This window comes from Fukomys damarensis, unplaced genomic scaffold (assembly GCF_012274545.1).
Source record: "Fukomys damarensis isolate Sample0158 unplaced genomic scaffold, DMR_v1.0_HiC HiC_scaffold_36, whole genome shotgun sequence".
NCBI lineage: Eukaryota > Metazoa > Chordata > Mammalia > Rodentia > Bathyergidae > Fukomys > Fukomys damarensis.
Genome location: NW_022900948.1, coordinates 38783348 through 38804612, shown reverse-complemented (window position 1 = coordinate 38804612; position 21265 = coordinate 38783348). Strand labels below are relative to the sequence as shown.

The 21265-nt window shown below is 39.5% G+C and overlaps 1 protein-coding gene across 2 annotated transcripts in view; it reads right to left on the bottom strand.

Annotated features, from left to right (window-relative positions):
• The window catches only part of Rabgap1 (RAB GTPase activating protein 1), a 176744-nt gene that overhangs the window by 11197 nt on the left and 144282 nt on the right, over positions 1-21265 (bottom strand). For both annotated transcript variants that reach the window (XM_010613494.3, XM_010613493.3), the window contains exons 16-21: positions 20568-20693; positions 19845-19988; positions 18051-18092; positions 17673-17801; positions 2379-2471; positions 1839-1949 (exon numbers count right to left, since the gene is read on the bottom strand). In XM_010613494.3, coding sequence (XP_010611796.1) covers positions 1839-1949; positions 2379-2471; positions 17673-17801; positions 18051-18092; positions 19845-19988; positions 20568-20693 — 645 coding nt within the window. The remainder of the gene's footprint in view (positions 1-1838; positions 1950-2378; positions 2472-17672; positions 17802-18050; positions 18093-19844; positions 19989-20567; positions 20694-21265) is intronic.

Below are 21265 nucleotides of genomic sequence, written 5' to 3'. Positions count from 1 at the left end.
CAAGTACCTGGTACCACAGATCATTAGTAGAGAGGGAAGCCTATTATGTTCCTCACTTTGGATATCTGGAGTGTAATGTAGTCCTTTCACTACTGCTATCAGGATAAGACAACTTGGAAAAAGACTTATACTGTTTAGGGTCAGGTTTCAAGAATGTAAGAGTCTATAGACCACATCAAAGTAGTGAATATCGGTGTTAATAGTGGTCCTTTCAGACTGGACAACGAGACGGCTCAAACTCAGAACCCACTTGAGATTTTAGTCCAAGCTACCTCTTACTGTAATTTCACTCATTCACTTGTAACGTTATTTCTCTTACATCGTTCTCCATGGCACACAGCTGCTGTGAGGAAGGCTGCATGAGGTTATAGCTGGCCCTGGCTCAGCAGTCTTTGCTCCCCAGGCAAAGGTGAAGAGATCCTGCCCCGAGACAGACTGTGGTAGGAAAGCAGTGAGATTCTAGATTCCGGCCACTGAAAACTAATGACTCTGAAACACTCTACCTGCACAAACTGGAAGAAAGAGCCCTCCCAGTTACATGCAGTGGCTTTCAGCTGCTGGTCAGAAGAGCAGAGGAAATGAACACTGATTGTGCCAGTTTGGGGGTTTTGGTGGTGCTTTTTGTACAGTACACCAGATCATCTCATTCTCATTATGTACTGTGACACAGCCATTACTCTTGCTGCCCACATGTTAGTGTCCAAGTTAGATCTGAAATGCAGTGGGTGGTGTCCAAAATTATCTACTCCATTACTTTATTTCTAAAAAAAAAAAAGTAGCAAGAGCTAGTAGATACTGTCAGCTCTCCCTCATGTGGGAATTATTTTGAGAACCCTGAAAGGAGGGATGTGCAAGGAAATATAGTAAAACACAAAAATCTTCACATTTGATGGATGTCAGAGTTTCCCAAAGTTCATGAACTATTTGCAGTTCAATATAGATAAACGTGAGACCCTCGGAAACCTTCAGAAACTTGAACCTACCCCTAGAGCCTTAGCAAACCGATAAGCAGAAAGCAGTCCCGGCAGCCAGGTAGGGACATCTAAGTCAGGGGCTGGCAAAGGCCAAACACGGTCCACCACCTCTTTTTGTAAATAAACTTTTATTAGAAAACAGCTATTTTCATTCACTGTGTCTTTATACTGCTGCTCTGGACCAATGGTATTATGGAGTGTGTAATGGAGCAGCAGCAATGGAGAGCACATGGCCCACAAAACTTTAAATAGTTACTTTGCAAACAAAACAAAACAACCTATGTTAACCCTGACCTAAGCCATTACTGACTCTACTACCTCCAAGGGAAGCTTGTCGTACAGAAAACAGAAAAGCACCCTGCCAGCAAAGCTGTCATCACAAAGCTTTGAAGATGAGAAGCAGCAAAGGAAAGAGGAACATTTGCTGAGAGAAACTACCGATGACATTCATGTTGCTGAGGCACTGAGCTGTGTTCCAATCAGCCACACTTCACCAGAGAGGCACAGGATATGCAGGATAACAAAATCCTTTCTTGTCTTTGGGGCAAGTGAAGGAACTTACAGTGATTAAATGCTGTCAGTTGTGCTAGCGTAAGAATTAGCCAAAAGGTCTTTCAATCAAAAGATGCCAGGAAAAGATATGCTCAGGAGCTGTGTGCACAGAGAGAATGTGGTAAGGAGGGCTGAGCAGACAACAGAGGTCTCTGAGGAAAGGAGCAAAGCACGACTGCCAGGCAGGCCGTAACCTAACAGGGAAGCTCTGTAGGTACCGAAACAATCCACCCTAAACCTCAACGATCTCCCTCGCTAAGGGAGAAGTCAACATCACCTTGTGATTGTTCCCCTCACACGAGTCACACTTACGTTGTCCAGGTCCTTCCGCAATGCGATCTTGCTGGTCACCAGCTCATGAGCTAAATCATCGTTTTCCTGTTCCAACCTCATGTTAGCTTCTTGTAGACGCCTATTTTCCCGCTGAAGGGTAGAAAGAAACCAGTTATAGACACATATGTACACACACACACACAAACACACACACACAAACACACACACACACACAGAGCTAAACTTCAGAACAAGTTTGTGAGTTACAGAAGCAATAAAGTGAGGTGGCTGGTCCTAATGTGTTTCCAAAGAAACACGTTTTTATTTTCTAACTACTCAAAGAAAAACTTAACTCATTCCAGTGACCTTGTCCAGCAGCTACTTATTAACTGCGAGGAAAGGCCACTGATCTGCAATAAACTAGGCAGTTGGTTTGGAGCAGAACATATCATGAAACTTGACGTCTGGAAATTGGAACTGAATTTTAAAAAGAATTCAATAAAGCTAGTTACAAGCACAATTACAGGAAAAGAAAGACTGAAAGCTCCTGGGATCTGGGTTTATCATATGCAAACAAACCTCAAATCGCTCGATGGGGTCTTCTTGTTGGGCCTGCTGTTCCCTCATGGTGTGATACTCTTTTTCATACTTTTTCAGCTTCTTCTGACTAATCTGTACAATAAAGCACAGGACAATTTGAGAAGAATCAGAATGCAGTGATGCAGTGTGCTGAAGACCAGGACTTCTGCTGAGCCGTGATACTCCAGTCACTATGGAGTATTTTGGGATGGAAATCATTACAGCCAGGAATAAACCCGGGTACAGCAGGGATATTTGATTCCTAAGGTTTTTACTGACAGTATTTGAATAAACACCCTACAGATGACCCCTTCTACCTGCATTCTGGGTCCTACTTGTTCCTAGTAATAACACTAACAAATTATAACTCATTTTATTTAGCCCATGTTAGCACTGCTGCTAAATACTTCACATCTGTAACCTCATAACCTCTTCTTGAGGTACACTATTACCAACCTTTTTTTATAGGCAAGTAACTGAAGTATAAGGAGGTTATGTAACCTGACCAAAGTCACTCAACATGGGACTGGCAGATCTGGAATTTGAGGCCAGGCTCTTAGGCTTCATTCAAATTTCAAACTATAAGGGCCAGGAATTTAGCTCAGTGGTTTCACTGCCTGCCTCACAGGTACGAGGACCCAAGTTCAATCCCCGGTACCAAAAGAAAAAACAAATTCAAACTACAGCCCCTCCCTTCTCTACTACCCTTCCATCTCCTTTCCTTCCTAACAGTTCCTTCCCTGCTGCTTTCAAATAGCCACAATTCTCTCCGCCCCTAAAAGGACAGATCAGACCAGTCCACTGAGATGTGCTTTTGCCCAAAGCTGTCCTTCTTCTCCTACCGTTTCTTACTAAGCATTGTAAACAACAGGCCTTTGTCTTCCACTCCATCGCTTCATGGTTCCTCCCTCCCTAATCTCTTGAAATCAGGCTTTTCTTCTAACAGCTCTAATGAAAAGATCCTCCTGATAGTCACCAGCTCTTTTCCACTCCATGCTTGTGGGTCCTGTTTCTCCCCAGCTAGATTTAAAAACTCCTTGAGCTTCATGCTGTAGTGTGACAAGTCCTTTTTTTCTAGTTTTTTTTGTTTGTTTGTTTATTTTGGTTTTTTTCCTACTTCCATCTATCAGGTCTGTTTCTCTTTACCGTCTTTTTTCTTCTTCATGTAGCCCATGACTGAGGGCACATCTTCAAGGTACAGCTTTCTTTTACTTGATTCCTTCTTTTTAAAAGTGATAACCAATTCCCTCTGGCATTATTTTAAGGAAGTGCTTTAAAAATAGGAGCTATAACAGAAAAGCAATAAAACAGATATGTACAAGAATGACTATAAAGTTAAATGGCTTAAAGCTTCAATAATCAGCACTAAACTGCCGATTTGCTTGCTTGTCTGGCTCCAGGTCCAGGTAACCAGAACTCGTAGGGCTAGTCCAGTCGAAATTCCTTATTTTATACAAGAGTAGAATGGGCCCATGCTTGTAGTTTGTTGGTGCTGGTGTTCCCAGTTCTCTCCCTTACTTCTCCTGTCTGTCTTGAGCTGCCTGGGTTCCTCTCCTATGGACTCCGGACATACTGGTTCATGTTTCAGCTTTGTCTCAAATGAAGCTCTACTCCTAAAGTTTTGGCTGCTGAATAAACAGGGAGTGGCCAGGAAGCACTGTGTCCTGGCTGCAGTCTACAGAGAGATGCCCAACAAACACTCAGCAGGAGGCCAAACGTTGAGAGTGACCACTCTATATCCAGATCTTGGAAACTGGAGGCTAATGTTGGAGTAAACTTTCATTGTGTACCTTAGTGATTCACACAAAAAATTCCTACATGAAATGTGTGATCAGTAAATTTATAAACCATTCTAACAGATCTATAATGGAGAAAAAGAAAATAACTGCAGCTTGTGTGGAGTGGGTATAAGGCTCCCTTGGGTATTTTCTAAAAAATGAACTGACATCAAATCCTATAAAATGTTTTCACACATTTTTAGGATATTTCAATTTCCAGTCTCATGTGTGTGTTTGGGGGGGGAATTAACATGTTTTCCATAAACATACATTTTAAAAAGCTAAGTACAAAATAATTTTTGATGCTTCATTATCCCTGATTAAAAAACTGCCTCATTCTCACAGGAGGAAGATTGAATCTTACTCAACAGGCACTGGGTGATCAGTACCCAGTGAATACTGGATGCTGTACACACAATGTCTTATTTGGTTTTTACATTTTCATGATAGCATATGGCATTTGTTTTTGCTTTTAATATGTTTTCTGCACTGAGTATAAATTATTTTTATAATGAAGAAAAACAAAAATACCCCTTCAAAATATTTCTCATAATTGTTCTAGGCTGAGACAGCCCTGCCATTTTTCCAGATGATGGTGTCCACTTGCTTCTCAATCTGTCCCCAGGGATCAGCCCTGAGGACTGGATACTCAGAGCTCTCAGAGCTTCCCCAGAGCTTGCTAGTCCAGAGTTTGGACCTCTTCCCCAGCTGTCTCTTCCCATCCTTCAGCCTCCTCTTTCTCCATTAAATGCCTCAACCCCCTCTCACCACAAATACAAAATCAACAAACATACTATGGCTTCTCACCACCTCACAGCTGATGTGGACTTGGAGAACGGGTGGCTGCACACTAGAACCACCAGTTCAGGCTGCCTCTAGGGCCCCATGAAAAGAATGGATCCCTGACAGCTTGAGAACCAGGAAGTGGCAGCGGCAGCAGCAGGAGCTTCTAGCCTCCTAAATGGTCGAGCCCAGGAGACAGGCTCCTCTCAGCCCTCATGCCACAGTCTTCTTCAGGCTGGAACTGCCCCTGCCCATGCACAGAGGGATTGCCTGGGGACACTGGTTGAGTTGCTGAGAAAAGACCTTCCCTCCCCTGCATGGCTTCTATGGAAATGGTAACCCTTTCTCTGGAAAGGGCAAATCCTTTACCTGGCTCATTCCTATCCTCCTTTCAGGCCAAAGCTCCAGCACCACTTCTTTAGTGAGCCCTTCTCTCACACTCCCTCCCTCCCTGGCCAGGCCTTTCAGTTACATATGCTTATGGCGTCAACTTAACTCCCTCATGACACCTATCCACGTCCGGTTACTTAGGTGCTCAGTACTTCAGTGACTGTCTTCCTATTGTGGAACAGATCACGTCTGGTTTTTTGTTGTTGTTTTTTGGTACCAGGAATCGAACTCAGGTCCTTGCGGGTGGTGGAACCACAGCCAAATCCCTGGCCCTACATCTGTTCTGCTTACCACTATCTTTCCAGTGACTTGCTCAATGCTTGAGACATAACTGATTTAATAATCAGATGCTGAACAAATAAAAAATTAAAGCCTTCCTTTCAACCTAATAAGGATGCAGCAGGGACATTTAATTGCCCCATAGTTAAATGCTACGTGCTGTGTTCTTTGCTAAGCATTAGTGACACAGATATATATCTACATCCCAAAATACAAATTCCAAGACAGTAAGAACTCTATCCATTACAGAATTCCTAATGCCTGTCATACGATAACCATGAAAATCATAAGAACACAGATATAGTCTCCACTCTTAAATGCCCAAGATCCATTCTTTCTCTTTCTTATGAAAATAACCTTTCAGTTGAATTTAGGAAGCTAGAGATGCTATGGATTCAGCCTCAGATCTGAATTATACCCACTGAGTATCAGTGGAATCATCAGATTTCATAGAGAGGCATTTTTCCCCTCAAACAAGTTTAAATTTGAAATTTAATTCTTGTTCTGTTTAAACATGCTTTCTGGGGTGTTGGGTGGGGGCTAAGAAATTCCTGGGGTAAGACTGAGCTTGAATTTAGGTAAATCTTCTTTATATCCCACTGCACTTAGCACAGTGTTTCTCACACTGTTAAGAGACAGCACCACTTTAGAAGTCCCAAAAGCACACAGCTCTTCCCCTTTTAAGGACACGGAAGCCAACTTCCCCCTTTCCTCCCATAGTAAAATATCTATGTACCATTTCAGAGGGCTCATAGGCCCTCTCAGGTCCACCCATGGTCCCAAGTTAAGAAACCGATAATTAGAAGGTACAGGTTTGGCATATGAAGTTTGATATTTTCATAGAAGCACAAATTCAATTGAAAACGCCACTCTTTTGGTCACTCACTGGTCATTAACTTGTCACAGGAAATGTATAATGTGCTGTCTTAGAATATATATTTCTTGTCCCAGGGAAGCCTCTGAAGTATCAATGTCAAGGGCCACAAAGATGGAGAAAAAGTGATAGCAGCTGTTGATCTGGTGGGAGGGAGATGGGATAGCCCGTTACTAAGTGCTCAAGTCATGGCTGTTCCAATGGTCAGTGACAGAGGCAAGCTGCCATTAGCCTCAGCCTGCTCACCTGTAAAAATCCTCACAGTCCTTATGATAACAGCTGTTATAAAGATCAAATGATACAAAATGTATACAAAGTGCTCAACAGGATGCCTAGCACACAGTGAAGTCTTTTCAATAAATAGTACTTATGACTTCTTGTTGCTGATGTTACTATCTGGCATCCTATCCCGAATAAAGAGAGAACAATCCCCGGATTATACATTGCAAATAATGAGGCTCTTAAAGTCCATTTAACCCAGAAAAGCACGAAACACACTACCCTTTGGGAGAACAGCTGATGTCCAGTTTGGCTTAAGAAAGTGCTGTAAAGGTCAGAGGCCTTGCTGGGCTGGAGTCACAGGGTGTCCAGCAAAGGCAGCAGGCTGAATGTCAGCATCTGTGAATGGCCACATTGAAGCACGATGCACGGGTGAGTGAGTAGATGGGTGAGAAGAGATCTGGTACATTAAGGAAATCTTGATTCCAAAGCCCTCAGTGCTTTGTGTTGTGGTAGGAGTAACAGGAAGCTAAGTAAAGAAATTGGACACGTCTGTCTTTCTGTTCAAGAATGCGTGGGGCAAGGACTGTTTCAGTTATTGATATAAACATGGGTCTTGCAAAATAATAAGATGCCTCTATACCTATATCTTATCCCAGAACAACTCTTAGACATGGGTAAAGTAGGGATTATCACCTCACTTTAGTGATAGAAATGACTAGGTAAATGATGTGTTCAAAATTGACATAAATGACTCTTATCCAAAGTCAAGAACCCCATGTTACATGGCAATATTAGCACAAGAATGCAGATCTCTATCTCTGTAGCATGCTCAGTACTGAGCAGTTTTTGCTATATAATAAAATCTATAAATGTTCATTGACTTGAGCTGACTTAAGCAAAGAAAGTACTCTAGATGCCAGGGCAGAGGAGGTCAAAACAGGGAAGGCCGAAAGAGCCCTGGTGTTTGAGGGATGTGACTAGCAGCTACTTTAAAGATATCATCTTATTTCTCTTTAATGTTAACCCTGCTGTGCTAACCTGCCCTGGGCAGAGTTAGGATAAGAGCCAAGTCTGTGGGACTCCTAGACCTATGCTCTCAACCACTTGAAAGAAGCATTTTATTTAATTTCCGAGTGAGCCTTTTCATTTGTTTAAATAGTTCACTTGTACTCCTTCACAGATCATGAAACAGAATGAGTCATTCTACTTCTATTCTCAGTAGTTTTCTAAAATACTAGAAGAAAATTAGTATCTGAGGTCCCATCAGATAAGGACCAAAGAAGACCAGTCCAGCTTATTAAGGGGAGATGGTAGTACAAGAACTGGTAACATTTAGGGTTCTTTACAGCAAAAGGACAGCTCACTCAACAATTTCCTTGTGAAATCTATTTCAAAAAGGCAGGAAGAAAGAAATAAGACTACAGTATAGTCATAAGGACAGCTACAGTCTATATAAGTTTCAAAGTTAACACAGATACTGGTTACGCATCACTATATAACCAGTATCACCCAAAGGAGCCAGCACATATGTGGCTCTTGTCTCATTTATTCAATCCTTCCATTTACGTTAAAGCACAGTAACTATAAGCACTGATTTCAGAGTCTGTTCTGGGATCTAAGCCCAGATAACTAACACACTTTAAGAATTTACTTCATTTCTGGTAAGTCCATGTTCCCTATTCTTAAGGATCATGAACTTTGAGAGAAGAGGGGCTTCCAGGCAAGGCTCTGACTTGCGCTCTTACTGGTAACCTTGAGGGGGAAATGCCAACAGCAGTTCAGCAGGCTGGAAATGCTGATGGAAATCCAGAGGCCCCCAAGCAGACCTGTGGTCTGTGAGAGTTGCAACTTGCTGCCTGAAAGCCTGCAGAGCCTCTCGGATCAGCACCCCACGAGCTGCCATGTCCTTGGTGATGCTCACAGTGACAAACATGTGGCTTTGCAGACTCCTGGCTATTAGTATGAAGTTTAGAATGAAAATCTTAAATCCAATATGCTGAGTGTTATTCTGAAAAATTAAATTATATTTTTCTGTTACTTAGTATCTAAATGTCAAAGGCGCTTCTAAGGTTAATTATATCATCTACAATGAATGCTTTAAAGTTACAGTGCACATCATTTTAAAGTTAGTCCTATGAAGTTAAAAGCAAACTCGTGTTTTCAAAGCACAGTGATCTATGGTCTCACAGAAGGTGATCTAAAATGCTCTTCTTCCTGCTGTCTCCTGATTGCTACTCTGCTCAAGTACTGGGTAACCTTTAATAGGTGGTAGGAAAAATGGACACAGAAGAAATGTAGAAAACCTGATTAGGTTGATCACAGAGAGGGAACATTCGCAAATCATCTAAAATGAGCCCGAACTGTAAAGACAAGAAAAGACATAAAAAAAAATTATACTTTTCTTAAATTACCTGCAAATATAGCATGAATATTAGTGCAAATTTCAACTATTATTCTTATATATAAAATTATTAAGAGTTTTAAATGCCTAGGTTAGATTTCTCTAAGCCTCAGTATACTCATCTACTAAAGGTGCTTGTTAGGGCTTATATCTAGATGTTCTCCCCATATGCACATATAGGTGAGGCTTTTAGGAGCTGGCCAAGGCTGTGTGATATTGGGATTAAGGGTGTGTGATAGTAAATTAGGTCCACTGACTGGAATTAGCAGATATCTGGGTGTGGCTGAATGGATTTTCTGAAGCAGAAGCTCCACTTTAGGTGTGTATCGTATACCCCAAAAGGTTTATAGCTTGGATGAGATAAAAGGGAAAGCAGGCTCACTGCTTGCTGCTTCCTGACTACCCTGCTATGGACTGTTTCTCCGTTGTGATGCCCTCTGCTATGGAGCCAGGCGACTATGGATTGAAACCTCTACAAACTGTGAGTTGAAAGGAACTATTCCTCCTTTAACTTTGGGTGTCCACTATTTTGTCTCAGCAATGAAAAAAGTAAGTAAGACCTTATGTGGTCTCACTGTGCAGATTAATGTACTTTCTGATGGTATTATGTAATAGTCTAAACATATCAGGAAAGGAAAGTAAGTCTCTAATGAAGTAAGTCTCTGCCTTCCTATAATCCTCAGAGAGCTTGTAAGTTTAAGATTTATTAATTGCACAAATAATCTGAACACAGAGTGAAATTCAAATTAGTGTTGCTTTTAGTTTATGAATAAAAAATATCCCAAGAGCAAAATATTCCTGGATGTCAAAGGATTTCATGTTTCTCCAATTGCAACGGGTTAAGATTACACTGATTTGGAGATACTGATTTTGTTGTTGTTTTGTTTTTGTGGAACTGGGGCTCAAACTCAGGACCTTGCACTTGCCTGGGCAGGCACTGGTGCCACTGAGTTAAACCAACAGCCCAGGTATTTATTTGGTTTTTATAGTATCTTTTCATACAGGTGGCCTGAGGTCTAGCAAATTCACTTTATATTTGAATAACAAATTCCAAGGAAGCAATGGTTGAGAAGCTCCACTTTACCCAAAGCAGGATTCCATAGCAAAAAATAGTTGAGCCTTCAGGTTTGACCTAAGGTTTGAGCCATCTCTTAGAGTATAATCCTGCTTCTTCTGAACTTGCTCTCAAAAATCCTATGTGAACATAAAGGAAGAGCTTCTTTTTCGTATTTGTTGAGCCCAAAATTAAAAAGACCTATGATTTCCCCTGTTTTTTTGTTCTGTTGAGATAGGATCTCTCTATGTAGAGGTAGCTAGCCTTAAACTCACTAGATAGCTCAGGCTGGCATTGAGTTTTCAATCCTCTTGCCTCAATCTCCTATTGTTTTTTTTCAATTTATAAAGATTATTTGTAGCATAATTATGACTATGAAAGTGTGGAGTAGCTCTCAGAACCATTCCTAATGCAGAATACTCTAAAGTAGAATGATATACTGTATCACCAGTGGACACATTTTTTTTCTCTCAGATCACTGACCAATAAAGGTCACTGACAGCTAAGTGAATCTTGATGTAAAGTATCAGATTAAAAACAGGGAATCTAACTCCTCAAGAAATATACTCAGTTCCACAATAAGCTTACTTTAAGGAGAAAGTGAAAGAAGGGGAGATATAAAAGGCCCAGAAGAAGAAACAGAGACAGCCACAAAGAAAGATTTACAGGGGGAAAAAAAAAGTCTCAAGGGCACAACTTTTTGAGCAACACACCCACCTTGTGGCCATTTCAGATACTGCCACAAGAAATTTAGTTTTTAAAAAATTCTTGTATATTTACAGTAAAAGGCAGCAGAATGGAATAGAAAGCATTGGGAATGTGGAGTCAGAGGCCTGAGTTCTACTAGGGTTCCTATCAGTCCTACCAGTACCACCTGGATAAGTCCTTTGATTTCCATGAGCCTTACTTTTCACACTTATTAAGGCCTCCTGACAGATGTACCATGAGGAAGAAATTGGAGGCTTGTAAGAACGATAAAAATACTGGAGGGTGAGCCGGGGATTTAGCTCAGTGGTTCCACCACCTGCCTTGCAAGCTCAAGCTCCCAAATTCCATCCCCAGTACCAACCAACCAACCAACCAACAAACAACAAAACCCCCCAAAACAAAACAAAAACAGAAAAACAAACAAACAACAAACCCCCCAAAAACAAAAAACAAAAAACTGGAGGATGCCAGGCGAGGTGGTGCATGCCTGTAATCCCAGTACCCGGGAGACTGAGGCAGGAGGATCGCTGTGAGTTCAAGATGGGCCTGGGATACATAGTGAGTTCCAGGTCAGTCTCAACTACATAGTGAGACCCTGTCTCAAAAAACAAACACACAAAAAGAACCAAAAAAACAAAACAAACTGGGGGTCACAACAATATCGTAATGTTAAAATATAGCAATGACAACAAAAGAAACTGTTTCCAAGATGTTTCTAGGCAAGTGAGGCAAAGTACTCCCAATACCCACCTTAACTAGGAAATACCATACAGCTAAGTAAACCAAGCTATAATTTTAATAATAATGGAATATATAAAATATGGAATATATAATAATGGAATTTATATAATTTTAAAATAATGGAATAGAGTATCAACAAGTTGCAGAGTCAAAGTTTACTTTGAAAATGCTACAGCAAAAGTTAAAAAACTAGCCTCCAAACCATGCATATATCCCATGTCTAAAGGGGACCCCAAAGTCACAGGTCAGCATGCACATTCCCTATACTGACCGGGGCCTCCTACCACTTGTAGACCACAGGATGCTAGGCCCTTGATGCACATGCCAATGAGCCTCTAACTTTAGACTGCAAAATTATCACTGTGCCAATAATCGGCTCAACTACTACATCTCCTTTAATATTTCCTGGTATTAAGTATACCAGCAAGACAACCAATCATCACTGAAATGTACATATATGTCAGTTTTTAGCAGAAAAATCCCATTCTCTAATGTCCTGGTGAACCTACAGGCTTTCCATGCTGTGAATGAATTTCAAGAAAAATGACTATCTTATCTAAAATATAAGCAAATAGGAGAATCATCCACAATATACCATAAACATGCTGAAAGAAATTATGTATCTAAACACACAAAATATATTTTCTATGCAGGCATACTGAAAACAGCCTTGTCAGTCTTCACTCATTGAAAGCATAAGTAAAGGGGAAAAAAAAGACATTAGATACCTATCATCTGGACTATGGAAAGAAAGGACATATACGCTGCATTATTAAAGTACCTCAAGCTAATGAAAATCCAAAAGGTGAAACACCTGGCTGGTAGCTATTTTTAAGGCTTGCCTACACCCACATTAAGTCCTTTTTTGTAAGACTCAGTGGAAACCCAATAGCACCTTTTTTTTCCTCCTTTCCTCCTTCTCTCTCTTCCTCCCTCCCTCCTTCTACTATGGTAGTAATTATATACCAGATCCTGTGCTTGGTGTTAAGGATTCAGTGATTAAGAGTCAAGGTCTCTTCTGCTGCAGAGCCTCGCCTTCCAAAGGGGGAGAAGGAACACAGGATAGGAGATAAGAACATAAAGGGTTGAAGGAGGCTGCTCCTGCAGGTACTGAATGAGGTGACCACACAGTGCACAGGCCTGCAGGGGTAGACAAGCTCAGACTTAAGCTAGCAAGGAGGCCAGGGGACCTGAAGTGAAAAAGAGAGAAGGGAAAAAGAAACAAGAAATGAAATCAGAGAGGTTGCCAAGGCCAGACCTTGTGGACCACATACAGAGTGCTCCTGAGTTCTACCACGAGATAAGAAGCCAACAGAAACTCTCCCCTTTAAAACAGGGGAGAGATGAAATAGAGGAGCCAGGGAGGAGGCCATTATGGAAACAGGAAATGATGGTGTGGTATTTTCTTTTCTTTTTATTGAGTTTACTGGTACAATCTAGGTATACAGTACAGTTACATTCATTATTGGGATCCTGTACCCTTACATGACAGGTCTTGGTTCTCATTTTTTCCCCTTGTCCCTGCCCTCCCTTCACCCCCTCCTCCCCTCCCCATTTACAAACACTTTATTTCCATTGTTTCAGTTTCTCATATTTTTTTCCTCTCCCTTATTACCTTTCCCCCACCCTTCCCACTTTCCCTACACCTTTAGCCCTTTACTTCCTATTTCACATTATTAATTATCTTGTGCACTATTATAGTTTTTTGGTGTGGTAAGATTAAGACATCAGTCAGTGATGAAGACGATAATCTGAGTCAGAATATACTTTAACCACACACATGGCTGTGAAGTGTGAAGATGTAGTGCGGACTACAAGGACTTAGATTTATGCACAGATCTGTTTCCACTGCATCCTAAGGGCCCACAGTCACATCCACTATGCATGTGTGAACACAGGGTTAAAGTTCTAATAGCTGTTATGACTCCACATTTCCTTGGGATGCTGCTATATCAATTTACTGATAATTAGCTTTGAGCTACCTTTAGGCACCTGTATATTTCTCTTTACACTTCAACTACATCCACATGTTTGAACATTTCTTGGGTTAGATTTTATTTAGCTTCTAGGTGTTAAAAAAAGAAAGGCTGGTGGAGTTAAAAATTCAGTCTGACACTTAACCAGAACAAGAAATCCAATACTATTTTATAGATGAGGAAATGAAGCCTATATAAGAGTGCAGTAACTGAATTCAATCTCTCTGAGTCCAAGTTCCTATTCTATTTTATAAATAGTGAAGTTTACCTTTATGATGATCTTAGCTCTACTTGAGTCATTAAAGTGAATGGAATATTCTCTTATGCACTGTATGAGTTTGAATACAAGTATTTATTCTGTTCCCCCATTACCTCCTCCCTGAAATTTGAGACTAAACCCCTTCAGTTACTTTTTCTTCACCATTAAGTATACAACTATATTAAAACATGAGCCAAGGAGATAATGTATCTTTTTACCTTAAAAGAACTATATAAGTCATAAACACCATATGAAGTGATAAAACGAAGTGGGTTTTCTCTACATATTAGTTTCATTTTAGGGGATTTCTAATCATAACAACAAATATTGAAAATTAAAAAACAGAAGACAGAATGAAAGCTGAGTTTTGCCCTAAGTAGCTATATGTCTGAGAAACTATAGCTTCTTTATATTTTGGTTCATTTTCAAAACAGGGACAGTAATCAGTAATATCTCTTTTTTATTAACCTTTTTTTTTGGTACCAGGGATTGAACTCGGGACCTTGTGCCTGCAAGGCAGGCAGCAGAACCACTGAGCTAAATCCCTGGCCCAATATCTTTTTTAAAAAATAGGGTCTCACTGTAGTTCAGGCTGGCCTTGAATTCACTTTTTATTTTGTTTTGATTTTATTTTATCCCATCTACCCTTAACGTCCCCTCTCCCTTGTACAAAAGCTTTATTTCCGTTTCTCACCTTCTATTTTCATTTTTTTCTTGTTCCTTCCTTTTCTTCTCCCTCTTTCCTTATTCTCCTTCCCATTTGAATATTTTCTTCCCATTTCCCAATATCTATTATGTATTTTAGTTATTTTCACTTTAGGTTTCTCACGCCAGAGAAACAATGCAGTATTTAAACATGTGTGTCCAATTCATTGCACCAAGAGTATGGTCTCAAGGCCCACCATTTAGCTATCATCGTCTGAAGCTCATCCTTCTTTACGGCAGAGTAGGGCTCTGCCCACATCTTTATCCACTGGTTGACTGATGGGCATTTGGGCTGTGCCCAAGATGTAGCTATTATAAATTATGCTGCTATAAACAGGGATATGCCTTTCTTTTGGGAAGATACCAAGAAAAACAGCTGAGTCAAATGGAACCTCTAGTTTTACTTTTTTGAGAAATCTCCACACTGATTTCCACAGGGCTTGCATCAGTCTACACTCCCATCAGCAGTGGAAAAGGGTTCCCTTTTCACCACAGCCCCTCCCTATTTGTTTTTGGTTGATTTCTTGATAGCAGCCATTCTTTCTGGAGATGGAATCTCAGCGTTGTTTTAATTTGCATTTAATGAATGACCAGTGATGTTGAACGTTTTCATATATTTCCTGTTTTTAATTCTTCATCTGAGAAGTATCTTTTCATTTCAGATGTCCATTTTTGGATTGAGTCTTTAAATTTGGGGGGGGTCTGATTTTTTTTAGTTCTTTATATATTCTAGGTAATAGCCTTTATCTGATGAATAGCTGGTAAAATTTTTTTCCCACACTGTGGGTTGTCCCCTCACTCTGTTAGTGGCTTCTCATGCTGTGCAAAGCTTTTTAGTAAGATGAGGTCCCAGTTGTTGATTCTTTGTAGTCTTCCTGTGTGGCCTGGGTTTTGTTTATGAAGTCTTTGCCTATTCCTATGTCCTCAAGTGTTCTATCTGTTCTCTCTCCCAGTAGATTTAGTGTTTTTGTTTTGTTTTGGTACGAGGGATCGAACTCGGGTCCTTGCGCTTATTAGGCAGGCAGTGGGACCACTGAGCTAAATCCCGGGCCCTTAGTGTTTGTTTTAATATTTAGATCTTTGCTCTATTTCAGTTTTAGGTTAGTACATGGTGAAAGATATGGGTCTAGTTTCAATCTTCAGCAGATGGAAAGCCAATTTTTCCAGCACCATTTATTAAAGAGGCTATCTTTCCACCAGTGAATGTGTCTGGCCCTCTGTCAAAGATAAGGTGGCTGAGTGTGTTTGGTTTTAGCCTGTTCCACTGATCCTCAGGTATGTTTTTTTGCCAGTACCATTCTGTTTTTATCACAGTAGTGTTTTAGTATAATTTAAAGTCATGGATTGTGATACCCCCAGCCTTGCCTTTGTTGCCCAGAATTGCCTCTGCTATTCTAGGTGTCCTCTGGCTCCACATACATTTTAGGATTGCCTTTTCTACTTTTGTGTGATATGTGGCTGGAGTTTTGAATGGGACTGTATTAAATCTGTGTAACAATTTTGGAAGTAAGGCCATTGTCACTATACTGGTTCTTCCTAAGAACAAGGGATATTATTCCATTTTCTAATATCCCTCTTCAATCTCCTTTTTCAGAGTACTGTACTTTTCAGTGTAGAGGTCTTTTACTTCCTGTTAGATTGATTCCTAGGTATTTCATTCTTGAGATGTCATTGTGAAAGGCGTTGTTTCTCTAATTTGTCACTGTGTAAGTTTTGTTTTTCATGTACGGGAAGGCTATAAATTTTTGACTGTTGACTTTATATCGAGCCATGCCACTGAAATTGGTTATCAAATCTAGAAGTCTTTTGGTGGAGTTTTTGGGGTCTTCTATGAAGAGTATCATGCCATCTGCAAATAATAATAATTTAACTTCTTCCTTTCCTATCTTTTTCCTTTTATTTCTTTTTCTTGTCTAATTGCTCTAGCTAGTGTTGAACTCATTATGGAGTCCAGGCTGACCTCCAACTTGCAGTGTTCCTCCTGCCTCAGCCTCCCGAGTGCTGAGATCATAGGCATATACCCCCACATCTGGCTAGTAATACCTTTTCTAGAGTCCATGGGAGAAGGGGCAATGATAATTAATTCACAGGATATAATATATGGTCATCTCTCAGTATTCATGGGGGCTTGGTTCCAGGATTGCCCTCAGCTACCAAAATCTGAGGCTATTGAAGTCCCTAATGAGAAATGGCCTGCAGGGCCAGGGATGTAACTCAGTGGCACAGCACCTGCCTGGCAAGCACGTGGTCCCAAGTTTGATCCGTGGTACCAAAAAAAAAAAAAAAAAAAAAAAAAAAATGGCCTGGAATTTGCATATAACCTACACACATTTCCCATATACTTTAAATCATTTCTGGATTACTAATAATACTAATATAAATGCTATATAAACAGTTGTTATGCTGCATTGTATAAGAAGAAAAAATCTATACATATTCATTACAGATGCAACTTCCCATGAATATTTTCAATCTTCAGTTGGTTGAATTCATAGTTGTGGAACTCACAGATACAAAGAAATGATTATATATTAAAATATTTTGGAAAGATAAAGGTAAGAGCTATACGGTACAAAGTGAAATACCACCAACATTACTACTAGGCTGTGTCTCTCTAATTCAAAATCTAAATACTTTAAAATTGGAAACTTTCTGAGCACCAACATGATACCACAAGTGGAAAATTCTACAAATGATCTCATGTGATGAATCAGAGCCCAGACATAGGTGCACTAAAATACTGTAGTGTACATGAAACAAATAAATTCTAAGTTTAGCCTTGGGGTCCCATTCCCAAGATATTTCATTATGTATATGTGAATATTCCAAGATCAAAGAAAAAAAAAACCTGAACTCTCAAACACTTCTAAACACTAAGTATTTGGGATAGATAAGGGACACTCAACCTATTTTATCATTTACATATTAAAAATACTGGGCTGAGGATTTAGCTCAGTGGCTCTACTGCCTGCCTCACAAATCCTCGGTACCAAAAAAAAAATATATGTGTGTGTGTGTGTGTGTGTGTGTGTGTATTAATAGTTTTATAAGGAAAAGTAAGACATTAACTGAAAAAGAACTACTGGACCAGGAGAAACAGATCTTAATGAAAAAATTATTGTACCTTCATGTTGCAAGCTAATTCCATTAATTTTTTTGCATTTTCTTCTGAGCGGTATCTCTTAGGAAGCTGAACTCTGAAGAATTTCAAGGCACCTTCAAAGTCTGTCAATAGCAGGTCATCCTTGGAAGTCTTGAAGAAAATAAGAAAATACAACCACATACAGAAAGGTTTCCTATGAGAGTGTACAAGGAGTAGTTCATGATCCTAACACTTTAAGTCCCCAGAAAATATTTCTTAGTCTTTCTCACATGCCACCTGCACACATTTACTGTGGGAAAACACTAGAGCATAGGTACTACTTAGAAGGAGAGCAAGACTAAAATACTACAAGAGCTGCACAGAGAATGCCAGGTAAGTCAGTTTATGAACAGTATGTACCTTTAGTAATCCAAGTGCCACATTAAAAATTACACTTATTCCCTGAAAGAGAAAAGAAAAACAACATTTTCAGTGTTTATTTATATCTGGGCTATAAGTTGTTTGTCCTCAGAAAAATCCCACAATTTTAGAAAAAGGAGAGAACTTCAGTATAGGCATGTTGGAAGTATCTTAGAAAATAAAACGTGCAGGGCTAATGCTCAAAAGCCACTTCATATGTTCTCAGCATGAACCACCGATGTATGGTGCAGGCGTGACTGTGGTACAAACAGGTCTAATCACTTTTACAGGTCTTTTCACTAATAAAATTAATAAAAAGCTGCCTAATGGGACAATCATGCATACATCATTGGTGGTTCAAGCCACCAAGTAACAAGATATAAAAATCAACAAGCCTATTGTGAATGAGTTAAAGTAGACCCATCTCCCATTTTTCTCAGAGATGAGATTTTCTAGCTCTGTTCCCCATTCAACAGGAAAGAATGTTTTTCCAGAGTAGTTCATGATTTCAAACCTTTAAAGTTATCAGTGTCATAAAATTGTCATTATCAGGAAATAACTCCTAATGGAATTTTCCCATATCCTTTGCTATCCCAATTCCAGCACAGTATTTCCATGAGCTCTAAATCCCAGAATACAATCTGCTCAGAGATCCCTCCAATCTGCCTTTTTTAAAAAAACCAATCTGGGATTATGGGGACAAGAAACAGATGAGGGCAGGCATTAACATCTGTGATCAAGTTAAATTGTTTTAAATTTCTGGGCTCCAGGTTCTATAACTAATATCCTCCCAAGGGTTTCCTGAGATAATTAGTTGCAAAGTTTGTGTAAATTACTTAGCATGCCACCTGTCCCATAGTAACTACTTAACAGATGGTTGTTTATAATAGTAAAAAAAAAACTACACACAAATTAAAGGTTTGAGATTAGAAAATGGTTACATAAATTATAGCACATCCAAGTAGTGGGATACTTGGCAGCAAGTAAGAATAATGGTGTACTGGTAATTTTTATTTCCTATAACGTATCTTAAGAGTAATTCAGGTAGACACAAATGCCTTATGGACCTTTATATGCCGAATATGTCATAATTCAAAAGGATAGCAGAGATGTGTATGTATCACTCTTTTTCTTGTATTTTCTAAAGTTTCTATAATAAACATTATTTTTATAATTAGTTTTTTTCATATACACATACGCCTCAAAGCCCAAAACCATGTTATGGCAAAGTCTATTATCTACTCTGCTATTTTTTTCTTTAGTAAAAACCCCAGTTTTTAAGAAATTCCTATCCATCTGCAGCTGGTGGTCATGTCACTAAATCTTAGCCAATCCCTGGAAATGCTGGATGGAACATCAATGAAGATCTCTTAGAGAGGAAGTAACTACCCTCAACCCCAACCCAAAGGTCTGAATACAGGTATGGGGGCTACAGCTCTACCCCACTAAATGATAGACCATACTCTGGGCAAAGTAGGTTACCGCCAACTTTCTACTTTCTTTTACATGAAGAGAGAAAAACCTCTGTTTTATTTAATCATCACTATTATCTTGGGCATCTTCATTAAATGCGGGCAAACCTAATACTAAGTAATACAAATATCTAATGTATCTTTTCTCAACAGAGAGAATCTTTAACAAATGTGCTCAGTAGCATTAGTCCAATGAAGAATCATTTAAGTCTGGGTTTTCCAGAACTAAATACATAAATTGAGAAGTTCAAACTGTTTTGACAGAGGTGACACAAAGTACGCTGCACACAAAGATCAAAGTGCTATGGCCTCTGATACATACCTCACTTAAAAGCAGGTCGATGATATGGAAGACCATATAGAGAGGGAATTTTGCAGTAAAAAGTGTAAGAAACCACTGGGAGGCATACATGTGTGCTTCAAGGCTGATATCCAGGAAGTGGTTGTACAGGTCAGGAATGTATTCCTGAAATAGCAAACTAATTAGTTCTGGGCACATATGCAGCTATCCTATTCCCTCAAGAGGCTCATAAATCTGCTAGGAATAGACCAAAAATAGTCATATAGTTGTGTTTTTCTAAAAATTTCTCCAGTGCTCAGAAGAATACTTATCATCTGGCATTAAGCGAGCACTCAGCTCTCTTTTCCAGACCTCAAAGTAGCTCTAAAGAGAAATCCCCAAAATGGTGACAAGCATCTGAAAAGGTACTTTTTCATTCCAAGTTATAAAATATCTGGGAAATGGTTTCATTTTTGTTATGAGATTTCTAACCAATCATCTTTAGAGCCTTGGTGAGCACTTTCTGACTGAATTTACTGTGGAAAAGGTCCCTATAAAGTCATCTGTTCTTTTGTGTGTTTAAGACATGGAAAACCCAGCTCACACTTTTCAGGTTCCCACTGTATTAACCTTGGCATCCTCAATCACACTGTAAGAAATGGCAAAAATAAAACTGGTCCTTAACTATGGATACTTTTAGGTCCTCAGTCTAGTTCTCCTTAGTTCTGTACTTTTTGTGCAATATAAACTAGTTTCTCTTTTTACCTGCATGAGGCGTTCCAATTGGTAAAATTTGCAGTGTAAATCTTCAAAGTTTTGCTTGAAAAGTTCCCTGAGACCATAATCAAACATGATCTTGACCAGAACACTGAATGCCTGTTCTTCAGGCATCTGCAACAGATAAGAAGGGCAGGGGATCACAAAACATATGTAAGTTTTCTAGGTACATTAAATTTATTCTTCAGTACCAGGAAAAATAGCGGCATACAGAAACTCAGATCTACAGTTTTGTTTTATAAAATTCATTCACTTAGCCAAGAAATGTTTAATGATGCCTACTCTGTGTTAGGACCATTCCAGTCCTCAGCTGGGGTATAGTAATGGTGATATGAATTAGGTAGATGAGTGAGAACCCAGGACAGTAAAGTCTGCTGAGGAGAGGCAATAATAAGCTTTGCAGGGAAAACAGGATTTGAGAGGAGTCAGAACAAACTGATACACATAATAAGTTTCATCTTTCCTAAATCATGAGACCTCTGTTTAATCATTTTACCTCCCTTCTTTGCTATCTCATTTTACTGAAACTGTTTTTCTTCTCTATCACTGCTAAAATATAGCTGGTAGTCAGATTACCCTGAGGTACAGATCAAATTCAATGCCAGCCTGGACTGCAAAGAAAGATATTATTAAAAAAAAAAAAAAAAAAAAAAGCTTGTTATAGAAGGACTTCATATTCTAGTATA